The 15863-nt window shown below is 42.9% G+C and overlaps 1 protein-coding gene across 3 annotated transcripts; it reads left to right on the forward strand.

Annotated features, from left to right (window-relative positions):
• Positions 1-580: 580 nt before the first annotated feature.
• csnk2a2b (casein kinase 2, alpha prime polypeptide b) lies at positions 581-10368 on the forward strand. 3 transcript variants are annotated; one of them, XM_058646627.1, is made up of 12 exons: positions 581-1599; positions 3110-3221; positions 3939-4040; positions 4991-5053; positions 5457-5516; positions 5611-5694; positions 6556-6666; positions 6763-6864; positions 7477-7577; positions 7857-8005; positions 8547-8630; positions 9570-10368. In XM_058646627.1, the coding sequence occupies exons 1-11, from the start codon at positions 1496-1498 to the stop codon at positions 8621-8623; spliced, it is 1065 nt and encodes a 354-aa protein (XP_058502610.1). In that variant the 5' UTR covers positions 581-1495; the 3' UTR covers positions 8624-8630; positions 9570-10368. The 3 variants fall into 3 exon arrangements, with proteins under 3 accessions (XP_058502610.1, XP_058502612.1, XP_058502611.1); XM_058646628.1 differs by lacking the exon at positions 4991-5053 and adding an exon at positions 5253-5303 and having other exon boundaries at positions 584-1599; XM_058646629.1 differs by lacking the exon at positions 4991-5053 and having other exon boundaries at positions 582-1599.
• Positions 10369-15863: the final 5495 nt, after the last annotated feature.

Here is a 15863-nt window from a genome sequence, read left to right on the forward strand (position 1 = left end):
ACGACTTTGGGGATTATTTTGTAAGCTCTGTGTTCCAACTTGTAAAAAATGTTTTTACTTTGTCAGACCGTGCGAGAAACCTTTAGCTTTACTCTTGTGCAATGGGACATGTAGTTGTAGTAGTGGCATCTGCCTTTTTTCACAGCAGTCATTTTGATGGGACACAGTAGGAAATGAAATGAATGACAGTTGAGTCCCATTTAATTTTAAGTTTCCAGGTTAAAATAAAGGTCGTAACCACTTACTTTATTTTGTGGTTTTAAATGAAGAACAAATTCATTAGAAATGTAACAATAATAATAATGATGTTGTGATTTATCATTACCCAGGAAAGAGGAAAATAGTATTACGAGAAGTAGTAGTTGTAGCAGCAATAACACTACTACTAGTAATATTATTAGTAGTAATATAGTAATACAACTGTTACTACTTTTACTACCTCTACAGTAGTGGTAGTAAAAGTACTAACAGTTTTAACTTTTGCCTCTCTATCACATCCACACAGTCAGGGGGCGCTGTTTCCCTCGGGTACACAGAGACAGTTTCACCCCGGCAGCGAGCGGCTTTCACATCCGGGCGGTTCTCGCTCCTCTTCAGTCGCAATCCGCTTCCTTTCCCCTACCTGCGCTCTCTACCGGGGAGGTCCGCGGCTGCTCAAGAAAACCACCGCATTCCGGGCCCCTTCGCCGGCGTCAGGTACCGCCCTCTTCCACCTCCCCTCCCCCCCACCCCGAGGCCCCCTTGCTTTCCCCGCACAGCCGGTTGCACATGACGCTGGCTCCGCCGATGGTGGTGCACGGCGCCGAGCGCTCCCCGTCGGTGCGACATCTCCGCGCTGAAGTAGCATCGCTGGCTAACGTTAGCTAACAACATCGATCTCTCAACTACTTCACCCCCCACTCCCCCCCCCCACCCCAACACACATCGCTCTCCCACCGGTCAACCCCCGTCAGCGAGCCCCTCTCATCGGCCGCTGATTAATAGCTAACACTGGACCACCTAGGACACTCCCACCCCACCGACCGACCACCGCCTAGCGCAGGAAGCCCACCCTACGCTCAGGGCCCGCGAGGAGAGCCACCTCGGAGTGTAAACCCGTGGATTTTAGATCACCAACCTCCTCTAGTTCTACTCTGTGGGATTTTCGGGGTCCGTGTCTTCTCTACCTCACTACCCCGATGCCTCCCTGCTCCCGTGTGTAACCTCAGCTGCACTATCTCCCACCCTCCGGGCTGCACCGACACCGGTTCTGCTGCTTCTGACAATCCGACCAAGGAGCGCTGCTGCTCGGCGTGCACTGACTGCGGCGAACCGCAGTGGACACATCCTGCTCTCTCCATCTCTGCCTCATCGCTCAGTGTGGCTGCAGCAGAGGGGAGCTAGCTCACCGCTCTGTTCCTCTTCACACCCACACAGATAGCAAATCCAGTTACGGACCTTCCCCTTTCAACCCTCCCTCCAGCCCCACCGCAGCGCCCGAGCCACGGGTCTCGCCATGCCGGGTCCGGTGGCCGGTAGCAAGTCCCGTGTGTACGCAGATGTCAACACGCTGAAGAGCCGGGAGTACTGGGACTACGAGGCCCACGTACCGAACTGGAAGTAAGGACTATTCTTTTACTGCATGTTACTTTAATTGCATGCGTGTGATTCCTGGTCACAGCAGAGCGCTGGTCTCCCTCTCTGTGTTTATGGAAGAGATGGAGAGAGTGTGGCAGATGGGTGTCTATTATTATACATGTATACAGTATGTGTGAGGGCGTAATGACACATTGATAGTACCTCTGTCAGCCCACTACCCTGCTGTCTGACACAATCTCTGTCCTCATCCTACCTCAATCTCTATCTCCCTTCTCACTTTACCTCAATTTCTGTCCCTGTCCTCATCCCAGTCCGCCTCATCTCTCTACCGCGTTTTACTCTATCCACACGTTTGTCCCCAGTGTCTCCCTACCATAGTTTTGGGTCCTGTCTTAATTTCTTCATTCATCTCTGTCCCCGTTGTCGCCCTACCTCCATTACTGTCCTCATCCTCACTCTATTAAACCTCAGTGTATATCCCTATATTCTATACTCTACCCCGATTTCTGTTCTACCCTACTTTTGTCCCTATCCCACCTCTGTCCCCACTGTCACTCATTATTTTCCCCATCCTCACTCGTTTTAATCTCAGTGTCTGTCCCTACATGCATACATCTGTCTCCATACTCCATCTCTGTCCCTGTCTTTATCATTCCTCTATCACTATTATTTTTTCTTTCAACCTCAGCCCACGTGCCCATCCTCACTCTACCCCAATCGCTGTATCCAACTTGACTCGATCTCGGTCACACTGAGAAGTGTTGCCAGAGTATTAGTCAAATATGGAGGATGATATTTTTCCATCACATGAAATACATTGTCCTTGCCCTAATCTTCACTCTATCTCTGTCCCCATCCTCACTCTTTTGAATCTCAGTGTCTGTCCCTACATGCATTCTACCCCCGTCTCTGTCTCCGTCCTCACTCTTATTTACAGCTCTGTCCCCATTGTCACTCTACTTCAATACCTGTCCTCATTCTACCTCAATCTCTGTCCCTACCTGCCCCATCATTACCATCCCTCAATCTGTCAATTGTCTAACTTCACCTCCATCTCTGTCCCCATGTATTAGACAAATATTACCAGTCAGGACAATGATATTTTTCCATATCAATACATTGTCCCACCCCTAATCCTCACCCTTTTTAATCTCAGTGTCTATCCCTGTACTCGCTCTTTCTCCATCTCTGTTCTCTTCCTCATTCTTCCTGCAGCTCTATCCCAGTAGTTACCGTTCCTCAATCGCTGATACTTCATCTCTTTCTACCTCAGTCCATGTCCCCGTCCTCAGTCTACCTCCACCTCTGTCCCCATCCTCACTCCCTGGCCGTTGACTTGACTCACCCCTTCCCTTGAAGTCAGAGCCAGAGTTCACATCATCCCTCCGAGGCTCAGCTCCCTCTCTGTAACAGAAACACTCGCTTATTAACGGCTCCAACACCGACTTAATCGCACTCTCATGCTGAAAATAATTTTCTCTCTCTTGTCCATCACATCTGCTCCGCTGTGTCTCCCCGTCTGTCCCTATAGCAACCAGGAGGACTACCAGCTGGTTCGTAAGCTGGGCAGGGGGAAGTACAGCGAAGTGTTCGAGGCGATCAACATCACCAACAACGAGAAGGTGGTTGTTAAGATCCTGAAGGTGAGGATTATGTCGAGCGGCGACTGAGTGACAATTCTCAGAATCGTTGATTTGGGTTCAGATCTCCATATTTAATTTTTCTCTCACATGGTTGACTTGGAACATGTCTGAGTGGGTGGTGGTATGGAGTACGCAACACTTCCTAGTTTTCTGGCCTCTTTAGTTTTCTTTACATGATTTGACATCGAGATGAAAGAATGATTTGGTTATTCAGGGGATAATTATTTTAATAGTTCTGAATGTTACTGGCGACCCTGAGATGAGCTCTGGTGTCTGCATAACAAGCTTGGAAGTACGGCTGCAATGATCACTGTCAACTGTTAAACCATTAAAACTGACTGAATATTGTGGTTTGTGACATTTGAGAACATCATCATTTCCACATTTTATAGACCAAACAAGTACTCGATTAGTCGAGAAGATAATCGTTGGTTGCATAGAGGACTTGGACCATAGAGAAAAGTTATATGAAACTAGTCACAGATAAACTGCAGAGAAAAATTCACCGTTCCACCACAAACAAGGATTCCCTGTGTTTTGGGGCCATGCTTTGATGCGAGGGTCGACAGGAGCGAGTGGGCTGTATCAGCTGCATTTTGTCACAGCCTGGTATTTTAGCATGCTATTCTTAGCTCGTCCACATTTACAGGCTCCAGCGTTAAATGTCTCGTTTTTGTGTGTGTGTGTGTGTGTGTGTGTGTGTGTTTGTCCAAATAGCCAGTCAAGAAGAAGAAGATCAAGCGAGAGATCAAGATCCTGGAGAACCTGCGAGGAGGAACCAACATCATTCGACTTGTGGACACAGTTAAAGACCCAGTGGTAGGCTCATTCTGTTCCCCCCTTTTTTTTGAGTTTAATATTGGCACAGAGAGGAAATAGAACACACAAGAAATTAATTTTGTTTTAGAGTTTATAGAAGAAAATAACCTGGAAGTTGTATTTATTGTAATTATTTTTCGTATCAATCCCCACAAATACCTTTTCTTGTAGCATAGAAAGGAAACCTGATAGATACTGAAGTGAAATCTTACTATGACGTTTACTTCTGGCACGGACAGTGACAGCTGTCAACATATGTAATGACGCCAAATTCTAGTTCATCCTCTGGAGTATCAGGAGGTTTTATTTAAGAGCATTTCATTTTTATTTTCCTATATATTACATGTAATATTGGTCACTTTTTTTTTCGCAGCTGTGCTCACGCCCTCTGCTGGGCACCGTGAAAATTACTTTAAACTGCCTAGTGTGCTTCTAGGCTCCAGCATTTTCTGGCTTTTTAGAGAGATTTTTTAAATTGAGTTTGACATTTTATAGTCGATTAATTGGTTTAAATGTTTTTTTTTATTAATTAAACCAGGTTCTCAGATTTTTTTCAACTTTTTAAAAGTTTTCTTTGCTTCGTAGAATAAATTGAATAGTTTTGATTTGAACACATCATCATTTTGAGATACGACAAACAGTGGTCAACATTTTCTGACATTTTCTGGACCAAATGATTACTGGATGAATCAAGAGAATAATCGGACACTGTAACAATTATGGAAAACAATGTAAGTCGCAGCCCCAATATATACAACAGGGTTTTAAGTTGTCTTTTTTTGTCCAGAAACCAAACTGATTCAGTTTGAATGATTTTATATTGACCAAAGAAACTAGAAGATATTCACATTTCAGAAGCTGAAATATCAGCAAAACTTGTTATTATTGAAAAACACTCAAAAGTTGATGATTAATTTAGTAATCGATTCATAATTGAATAATTGTTGCAGCCCTGTAAATCAGCAACGCCTGCTCATGTGCTGCAGATGATCATCAAATCTGTGATTAATCAGGTGACTGAAATCACTGAATCATTAATGACATATTTTCTTTGTTTTTCTTCCTCTCTCTCTCTCTCTCTCTCTCTCTCTCTCTCTCTCTCTCTCTCTCTCTCTGTCTCTCTCTGTCTCTCTCTCTCTGTCTTGTTTCTTTTGATTTTCGGACACTTTCCGCTCCCGCCTGTCTTTTATGTTTGGGTTGATGTACATTCAGTCCAGAACTCCGGCGCTCGTCTTTGAATGCATCAATAACACAGACTTCAAGGTACAATCATCATCCGCTCCTCTGCATGCTCCCCCCGCTGCCTCTCACACTGACTGTGCTCTCACTCACCCTCTTCTCTTGCCTCTCTTTGTCACGTGACAGTAAAAGTTTGCATATGTGACGTTTAAATGTGTTCTCCCCCCCCCCCTGCAGGAGCTGTACCAGAAGTTGACAGATTATGATATCCGTTTCTATATGTATGAACTACTGAAGGTGAGACTTGTTTAGTGTATAAGCAGGATTGTTTTACATGTATGTGTGTGTGTGTGTGGAAGGTGCACCTGGTTAATTGTCTCTGTCTCGTCAGGCTCTGGACTACTGTCACAGTATGGGAATCATGCACCGTGACGTCAAACCACACAATGTGATGATCGATCACCAGTTGAGAAAGGTAGGCGGTGCCTCTCTTTCTCTTTCTTTTTTTTCCTTCCTTCACACACCCACACACACTCTAATATCTCACCCTACTATTTCAGCCCTTCTGCTTCTCTCTTTCTATTTATTTTCTCTCTGGTGTGAGATTATTGTTATCTAGACTGTGTGTGGGTGGCACCGGAGTCTCACAGCGAGAGGGGTTTGCAGTTTTAATGCAGCCTCTCTGTGTGATGTAGCGTGTCCTGGCTATATGTGTGTGTGTGTGTGTGTAAATTAAAATAAATACACCTATATTTTACACTCTGGACACTTTTTTTTTTTAAATGCATCCACAGTTAATGTCAAAGTAGAATAAGTAAATAAATGTCACTGATTTTCTGAATAGTTCATTGTAGAACAACCTTGTCCAGCAGGGGGCAGCAGGCTAACATAAGTATGAATTAACCTGCCAGGATGTTGCTCTTACTCACTGATCACAGGGGCTTTATTACATCAGGTCACAGCTGATGTTGGTTCATAGTTGCAATTTGTAAAATGTCACGTTTAATGCTGAGGTCGCTCTGACATGCGGAGGCTGTTGATCTCGAAATTTGATTAGTCTTATTCTGCGTAGGATGTTCTAGGGCAGTGGTTTCCAAACCATTATCACCAATGTTAAAATACAGTGGTGTAAATGTTTATTTGTTTCATCTTCTACACACTGTGGTCAAAGCGGCTCACATACCCTGGTAAACACAGTACAACAGTATTTCTGATTTTTCCTTCCACACGCACCACCAGTCAGTCTTATTTCCAGGTGTTGTTTAGCTCCGCCCAGCTTCCTCCTACGAAAACGAAAACGGTGAATTAAAGGAGCAGGTGTTTCGTGTTTCCACAGCTACGTCTTATAGACTGGGGTCTGGCAGAGTTCTACCACCCGTCCCAGGAGTACAACGTCAGAGTGGCCTCGCGATACTTCAAGGGCCCCGAACTCCTGGTGGACTACCAGGTAACACACACACTCTATATTTGTGAGGACACACGAAATTCCCCAAATTCCTCTGCACATGCTCTCATCATTGTTTGATGACTCGTTGTGTTTCAGATGTACGATTACAGTCTAGACATGTGGAGCCTGGGCTGTATGCTGGCCAGTATGATCTTTCAGAAAGAGCCCTTCTTCCACGGACAGGATAACTACGATCAGGTACAGTGTCCAACACACACACACACACACACACATGCACAACTCCTACACACTCACTGACAAATTCGCTGATAAATTGCTGATTTGTGTTCAAAAACAAATAAAATCTGGACACACTGGGCTTTTAAAAGTGTTGTTGTTGTAGGTATTATTGACACCTGCCTTAATCTCGGAGGCAAAAGGAAAAGCTAATATAAATCAATATCAGCTCTAGAATATAGTAAGAATCTTGCCATTAAACAGCCTTTTCCATCATAAAATTAAGTGTTCTATTCCCGCACAAAAAGTCTATGGAGAAAGTTGAGTTTGTGTCCATTTGGTAAATCAAATGAAGGATTTCAAACATCTAAGTCACCAAAAATGACACTAGTGAAGGCAGCAGTGGACCAACAATGTCTGACTCAAGTCAGTCATCATGTAAAATCGCTGATTTTCTTTATGGACTTTGGATAGTGACACAAATGTGAGTTTTCAGTTGGAAACACCTGTCGGACAGTGAAGGAAAGACATTGTCACGCAGTGCAGTCAGTGCTGGAGCGAGAGCTGTCACTGTAAAGTGTGATCAGAGATAAATGCAGAGTCTTTGAGCCTCGCATCTGTCGTGTTTTCTAGTTGGTGCGAATCGCCAAGGTCCTGGGGACAGACGAGCTGTTCGGCTACCTGCGTAAATACCACATCGAACTGGACCCGCGATTCAAAGACCTGCTGGGACAGTAAGTCCACTCTGTCTCTGTCACTGCGACACACAGTGTGAGAATGTGCGGGAACGCTGAGTTATACATGTATTTAGTTTTTCACACACACACGACAATCCTCACTTGCGTTTTATCGCAAACATTCTCTCTATGACGTTGTGTTTTTACCGGGACACTTACAGCGAGTTTAGTTAACGGCACTGAGAAGATGAGAGGAACCAAGAGTCTGTTCATTATCTGTAAATATCTCTTCTTCGTCGGTGTGTTCTCTCATATGTTGTGCTTCGCTGTACGCAGGCAGAGCAGGAAGCGGTGGGAACAGTTTGTGCAGACAGAGAACCAGCACCTGGTCAGTCCTGAAGCTCTGGACCTGCTGGACAAGCTGCTACGCTACGACCACCAACAGAGGCTGACCGCGACGGAGGCCATGGAGCATCCCTACTTCTGTAAGCACGCACCACCAACACACTGCTGCCACTGAGACGATGCAAAATCAGGCATAGTCACTCTCATGAAAAAACACAGTTGCAAGAACAAGAACACAAGGAAAGTGTGATTTCAGCCACTTAACATAAGGTTCATGTCATAAAATCCACACCTGCAACATCTCGCTCTCCTCCACCAAATTCCATAGAGAAAATCATTGATATTTATGGGCTTTGGTGCAGTGATATTGTAGACTTAAGCAGACGTAGGTTTTATTTTAGTCCTTGATGTCAGAAGAATGTTTTGCCACTTTATCTCACCGTTAAACAGCCTTTTCTTACTGAAGTCTGAGGTTTGTGTGACTTTATAAATCACTCACTCCCCCCCACACCAAAGTCCACAGTGACACAGGAGCTGCTGGTTCTGCTGCTGCCTCGTTTGTGTCCCTTGGTCAAAGCCCAAACAAAGGATTTCAAACCACAAAGACACAGAATAGTATGATGAAGTTGTCACCCGGTAACCCAGTCCACTGACGGTCGGCCCTCACTGTCCCTCCCACAGATCCAGTAGTAAAGGAGCAGTCGCTGTCAAACTCTGACAACAACATGGTTTCCAGTGGCAACACTACAACGCGGTGAAACACAGGTAACGGCTGGAAATGATTGTGTCGTCGTGTCACTGCGTGTGATTTGATATGCAAACTTTAGCCTGACCAAGCCAGCCCCTCATTTCCCTGGATGTTGTTAGATATTCACCTGATGCGTTGTTCATATGTAAGGAGTTTGGTTTGCTGAGCTGAATTGAGCCATGTAAACCACATAGGCAGCACGTCTACTGCATTTTGTTTCGTAAATATTTTTTCCTGGAACTATATTTGACAGATCACTGGGAAATGTGCAGTATATGTATTTAAAAGTACCTACCGTACGTGCTAATCATGATACGAATTAGATCGCGTATGGCTCTTGTGGTTGCCGCGTTGTCCGGAGAAAGACGCCACCGCCATCGTATGATTTCCAGCAACAGCGCTGCGGTTGAGTTTAGACGTCGTCTCTTTCTACTTCCCTGTCAAAGACCGTGGAGGAAACATGTCCGACTCCAGTCCGATTAAGTGCATACATGCAGGAGTAATCGGACTATGAATCGCATTATTCAGGTATCTTAGTCTGACTAAGACTAGCTCGATTGTAGTCGGACTAACGTGTTTACATGACATTAATATAACGAGAATTATTGTCTTTGTTCGACTGATATGGAAACGTGCATGTTTAAAGTGGCCACGCCCCCACCATCTCAGAGTGGAGGATGAAGCTGAATTTCACATGATTTAAAACCAAATGTTTAAACTCTTAGCGACTTTATATGTGGTTAGGTGTTTAATAACACATTTGCCTGTGGGGAGACGGTTTTTATCACTTTACAGGGACTTTAATAGTAGATTAACTAGTAGCTCTGAAGGGTCTCCTCCCAGAAACATGTGTGATCCTTGTAGCCAAAGACTTTGTTAACCTCAGTTTTGTTCCAAATGTCATGATTCCTGAAATATCTTCCTTGTGTTCCCTCTCTCTCTCTCTGTCTTCACAGAGTTGGAGGAAGAAGAAGAAGAAGAAGAAGAAGAAGAAGAAGAAGAAAAAAAGCTTGTTACCTCAACTTTGTACCCGGTTGTGACAGTAACTTTTGACAAGTGTACAGTGACAATGGATCAAAGTATCTCCGACCAGTTATACACTCACACACATGTGCATACGGATACACACACTCATACATACACATGTATACATCAGGGGAGCACAACTCCATATCCACACACACACACACACACACACGCGTACATACAGTACACCCTCGTCCTCCTCTGTGTCAGTCTGTGATTGGCTTGTCCTGGTTTCCTGTCCAGCAGCCTGACCAATGAGCTTGAAGCTGCTGCCCCCCTCAAACCCCCCCACCCCACCCCACTCCAAACCCTTCATCGTCCCCGTCAAATGGTCCAAACGTCCTCCCAGCTCAGTCTCACGTAGGTCAACAGGGACAAAGTACTTTTAAAGACAATTCAGTGTCCTCTCCTCTGTCGTCCCTCCTGTATATCATCCCCCCCCCTCTTTGTTTGCATCAGCATGGAGAATGAGCAGAAGTGAGAGCCTGTACAAGCCCCGCCCCCTCCAACCCAACCCTCCCCTAAAAACTGTTCATCATCCACCCACCCATCCGTCTGTCTGTCTGTCTGTCTGCCCCCCCCCTCCTCAATCATGTACTCCAACAGACAGACAGACGTCTTAGCACTACTCCATTTCTGAAAGTGGCATGGTGGACTCTCTCTCTAGGTAGAATGACGATGATAATATTAATAATATTAATGAAAATAAATGATTTTTATTTAGATGAACTCTGCCTTTTATTGCACATCCACTCTGATTGCCAAACGTGTGCTTAAATTAATTTCATGTGATTTTTCTGGCTTTTTTTTGTTAAAGTGTGCTTGTGTGCCGACTGTGCCGTAATCACGGAACTCAAGAACCAGCATAAAGACGAGCGTGAAAATATGAGTGACAGTGAGGTATGCCATCCCTAAGTCTACAGTATTTTAATAATGTGTTTTATCTTTACTGTAAAACAGCCTCTCTTTTTTATTTTTGACTGGAAACTGAAATTTGTGACACCTGCACCAAAGTCCATTGAGAAAATTGTTGTTTTTAGTTTGCAGGAACACAGGAGACGACGGTCGGCTGCTGCTGCCTCCTTTGGTGAGTTTGTGTCACAAACCAAAGTAAATCATTTCAAACACAGGAGTCACAAAAGAACACATTTGAACGGTGGATCAGCAGCTTGTGTGTCCACTGTGAGCTAAAATTGATGATTTTCTCTATGGGCTTTGGTGTGGGACGTGAATGGTGTATTTAAATGCACACAAACTTCAGTTTCCTGTGTGAAACGGCTGTCGAATGACAAGATAAACTGGCAAACATACTCTTATCATACTGTAGAGTTAACCTGGTGTATATTTTATGAAGTGAGCCCTTCATGAAGTGGTTAAAATCACATTTTGAGGTTGTCCGTCCACTTCTCGTGAACACAGTATCTTGAGAAATCCGAGTTTAATGTCTTAGAACTGAGCACAAATTTGAGGGAACTTGTGAAACTGAAACTGGCGGCAGAGAGGTCACATTTTAAAGGAACATGACACTTTAAGAACACTTGTGGGGAATGTAATTACATCTTGTTGTTCACACGTTCACCTGGAGGATGAAGTGAGTAGGTTTCGGTGGTTGAACCAGACGTCATTTATGAGAATTTACAAGATTAAAAAAAAGGAGATTTATTTTTTAACAATTTGCAATAAAAAGAGATAAACATGGTTAGAATGACATTAAAAAACATTGAAAATAGGGCTGCAACTAATGATTATCAGTGATCAGTGTTCCTCAAACCTTGAAATGATGTTGTTCTTCAATGTCTTGTTTTGTCCACACACCTGAAGGATTTCGTTTTAATGTTTACAAGGAGCAATTCTTTCAAAAACGCTAATACCGATTACTAGTTTTCTATTAGCACTCCCCCCTTACACACACACATACCAGGGTTCCCATGGGTCCTTGAAAGTTTGTGAATTTGAAAAATAGTGTTCAAGGCCCTTAAAAGTTTTGCCTAAATAGACATTGAAAGTGCTTAAAGTGAAGCTGATATTTAGGTAAATGTCTCCCCCTGATTGTTACGACGCCACCTACTGTTTCATGCCCTGTATTGCTTGATGTAGTCGTCATAATTACTAGCATTGTTGTGGACACTGTCCACTGCGTCTCTGGTCGCCGTCGCCATGCAGAACAATGAGCGAGTAAAGTTAAGCAAGAGAGAGCAAATGACGACGTGACGCCTGGGAAATGAAAATTCCGAGATCGCTGTCTTTTCTCTATTTAAACCCCCCTGACCCTTGACCCCAGCCTCGCTCCCATGTACAGTAGCCAGCACGCTGACACTGGACATGTGGACACGGTACGTGTTGTCCCGCAGACGCTGAGCCTCTGTAATGAGAGCAGTGGACGCTGAAAGCTGAGCCTGTTGTTCCCTAAAGCTGTGACAACTAGTTCACATCCTGCTGTGAGTCATGTGCGACGCTCCATAGGTCCACATGTGACACACACACACACACACACACACACACACACACAGTAGTTGGACTCTGGTACGTTGCGATTGTTGTTTTTCGGCCCCTTTTTTAGTCTTTGTGAACAGTAAACGATGCATTTGAAAACAGGCTCTGTTGAGTTGTGTCAGAGCAGAGTGAGGGAGCGTTTGTGTGTATACAGCAGCAGAGCAGGGGCGGACCGGGACAAGGAGCTGCTGAATGACTGTTGATTTTTTTGGAGTAGTAGAAATCACTTCCCTCTTTTGAGGCCAGAACCTGGTCCTAATGAAGCAGAATCTAATTTCTGGGGGCAGGGCTAAAGTATGATTGATTAAGGACACACACACACACTGATGTTTGTATATTAAGATATGTGTGTGTCTATATCTGCACTCATTGATCCCAAAGTGGGAAATGAATGAGTTACAACAGCACAGTTTCAGGCATTTAACAGCTCATCATATAAGAAACACAAGATGTGAGATGTGAGAAAATAGACTTTAAACAAATGAAATAAGATGGTAAATAAGTTATAAACGGCGATACAAGATGGAGAAAATAAAAAAATAACATTTAGTGTAAAAACAAGGGATTTAGTGGTTTGAATGGAACCAGATAAACAAAAAATCAGCAAAAACCAGTGTGTGTGTGTGTGTGTGTGTGTGTGTGTATATCAGTATCAGTATCAGCTTCCTCCTTGTGTAGAAACCAGATCATTAGCTTCCTGTTCTACAACCTGACTCCATCCATACTCACGTTTACATACAACACACACACACACACACACACACACACACACACACACGTATAGAGACACACATATCGGGATGCACAGGATCAGTGCATTACATTTTTAGCATCCTGGCCATGTAACATGCACTGTTTACTGTCCACTCAGACACACACACCTGTGTCACCTGTGTGTTTCCTGTACATGTGCAGCTGAGCTGTAGTTTCCAGTGTTTCCTCAGAAGATGAATAATTCTGTGCAGTAAACAAACTCACGACCATCGCACTACTTTTTCAGTACTTTTCCATCTGAGGAACACACACACACACACACCTTAAAGTTCTTTGAGTGATTTTGTGCATTCTTAAAAATAAATCAAAAAAGACCCGACTCCCTCATAAGAGGTGTTAAATACTGTACGACGGAGTATTAGGGCTAAACTGAAGAATTATAATTTCTTTCATAATATTACGACTTTTATCTCTTGATATTATGACTTTATTCTCATAATAATACGACTTTGCTTTCACAATATTAAGACTTTATTCCCTTAAAATTCCGACTTTATTCTCATAATATAACGACTTTATTCTCGTAAAATGATGACTTTATTCTTGTAAAATTACGACTTTATTCTCGTAAAATTATTACTTTTATCTCGTAATATTATGACTTTTTTATATTTCGAATTTATTCTCCTAAAGTTACGATGTTATTCTAGTTACAAATTTATTCTTGTAAATTTGCGACTTTTATCTCGTAATATTACATTATTCTTGTAAAGTTACAACTTTATTCCTGTAAAGGTGCGACTTAATTCTTGTAATATTACGACTCTATTCTTCAAAAATTATAACGTATCTCAAAATATTAAATATCCTTTTTTCCTCTTCAGTACTCCGTCATAATATTGAGATTGAGTCAAAAAAAGAATCATTTAGCCTTGGAATTCTTGCAGTTCTGCACTCACAGTGATGAATTACAGTTTGTTACAGACCTTTAGTCTAAAAGTTCATTTTGACACTTTGACAGCAGGGAAATGAAATCACACCTCGTCTTGTAGAGAGATGACAGAGAGAAAAGCACTGGTGTTAATCATCAAATTAATGAAAGCCACGAGTTTTCCTGCATTTACATGAACTGTACACAGCCACCATTAAAGGGACAGTTCATGTTTTTGAGTGTAGTAATGACACCGGGGTAATGAGGGCGTGGCAGCAGTTAATGTGTGTGCATTTTTTTTTTGTTGTTGTTTTTTTAATACAAGGGAGAAATGGAACCTTTAACCAATGATTAAGCAGTTAAAGCAGAGAGCGGGCGGGTGCTCCTTAAGGTGCTCTGGTATAACTGAGGTCAAGCACTCCCATCATGCAACACTATAGAACTATGCAACCATAACAATACTACTTTGGCATGAGCAAAAACATTTTTTAATTCATTAATTAACTAATTAATACAGGAAGTAGTAAACGAGTGTATAAATAAATAGATAAATTGATAAACTACTCACGTGGAGGCCATCAAAAAAACTTTTATAGATACAGTTCTTAAAAAAAGGAAGAAATCATAACTCATAAATTCAGACCCACAAAAAAAATTTCGTGATCTGAGACCTTTCAAAAAATCTCAGGAATTCAGACCCAGAAAAAAATCTTGTGATTTGAGCCCCCCCCCCCCCCCTCAAAAAATGGCATAAATTCAGACCTGGAAAATATAAATCTTGTAAATTCAGTTACATAAAAAAATCTTGTGATTTGAGACCTGAATAATCTCAGAATTTAGAAAAAGAAAAAAAAGGAAAAGTTATCTCATAAATTCAGAGGAACACAGTCGCTCTATCAAAAATCTATTAGATTATACTATCAAGTTGTTGAAATGATAACACAGGAGACAGTCATCTTGTCATTGATTCACACTTTTAATGATATTTTAATGATCATTTCAGTCACTGTGATCACATGTGATTAAATATGCTTTAGTTTTATTGATACAGGAGATAAAGACACATCAAACAAAGCTGCAGTCAAACATGATGACTTTTCCATGATTTCCATGATTCTTTAAAGAGTAACAAAACTCACAAAAATCCACTCTGGTAAACAAAAAAACCCAAAAAACACTCACGAAGCTCCTTTAGAAAAATGGTAACTTCAACTATTTTGTTGTTTTATAAAAACCACAAAATCTTTCTTCTCGCAGGCCGCGAGTCAAGCGAACGTCATCGCACACACCGTTGTCCATGTTCACTGCACTGCTGGGGTCAGCTGTCCAAATAATCTGGAATAATCTGAATTAACCTTCACACTGGAGGAGGGGGAGGAGGGGGAGGAGGGGGAGGTGGGGGCACATTGACCAAGATTCCTCCCACGGTGTGAGAGAGGTCAGAGAGGCCTCGCGGGTTCAACCGACACGTTTTATGTTGCGTTTGTATCTGGAGGAGCCGAGGAGGCACTTCCTGTCCGACCTGGAGCCGGGCGACGCTGGGGCCGGAGACATGGATCCTTGTTTCCTGTGCACACAGAGAGAGAGAAATAGAAACCAGACACAGAGAGATGAGACGAGGAAGTGTGATTGAATGTGTGTTGGAGCGGTGACACGCGAGCACTTAATTATTAACCGCAGCCTCCTGTGGCCTCAGCTAACAAAGCACTGGTGTGATCACTGTCGAGAGTGGGCCAGCTGAGACGAGCACGGACGCGAACACAGGGGCCGCTCATTATCTCCTCCCAATGCATCGCCAATGTCACAATAACAGCAATCAGCCTGATGGTTGGACACACCCTGACACGGTGTAGTTTTCCTTTAAAAGATCACAAAAGGCTCACCTGATCAAATCTAAGTCTAAGATGTCTTTAAGAATATCTCGCTCATTAGTAATCCAATCCACTTTATTTATAGAGCAAGCTTAAGAACAACACAGTTGCCCAAAGTGCTGCACGATAACATTAAAATGACATAAAATGACACCGTTAAAAGAATTAAATAAGTTAAAAAACTGCTGCTGCTGCCACATTTGGCAAGTTTGAGT

Source organism: Solea solea, chromosome 12, assembly GCF_958295425.1.
Source record: "Solea solea chromosome 12, fSolSol10.1, whole genome shotgun sequence".
In the NCBI taxonomy this organism is placed as follows: domain Eukaryota; kingdom Metazoa; phylum Chordata; class Actinopteri; order Pleuronectiformes; family Soleidae; genus Solea; species Solea solea.

Excerpts from the sequence above, each read along its gene's own strand:
- csnk2a2b (XM_058646627.1), top strand. The coding sequence starts at position 1,496 with ATGCCGGGTCCGGTGGCCGGTAGCAAGTCCCGTGTGTACGCAGATGTC. Across the intron at positions 1,600-3,109 it reads GCCCACGTACCGAACTGGAA|CAACCAGGAGGACTACCAGC; the intron begins GTAAGGACTATT and ends CTGTCCCTATAG. Across the intron at positions 3,222-3,938 it reads TGGTTGTTAAGATCCTGAAG|CCAGTCAAGAAGAAGAAGAT; the intron begins GTGAGGATTATG and ends TTGTCCAAATAG.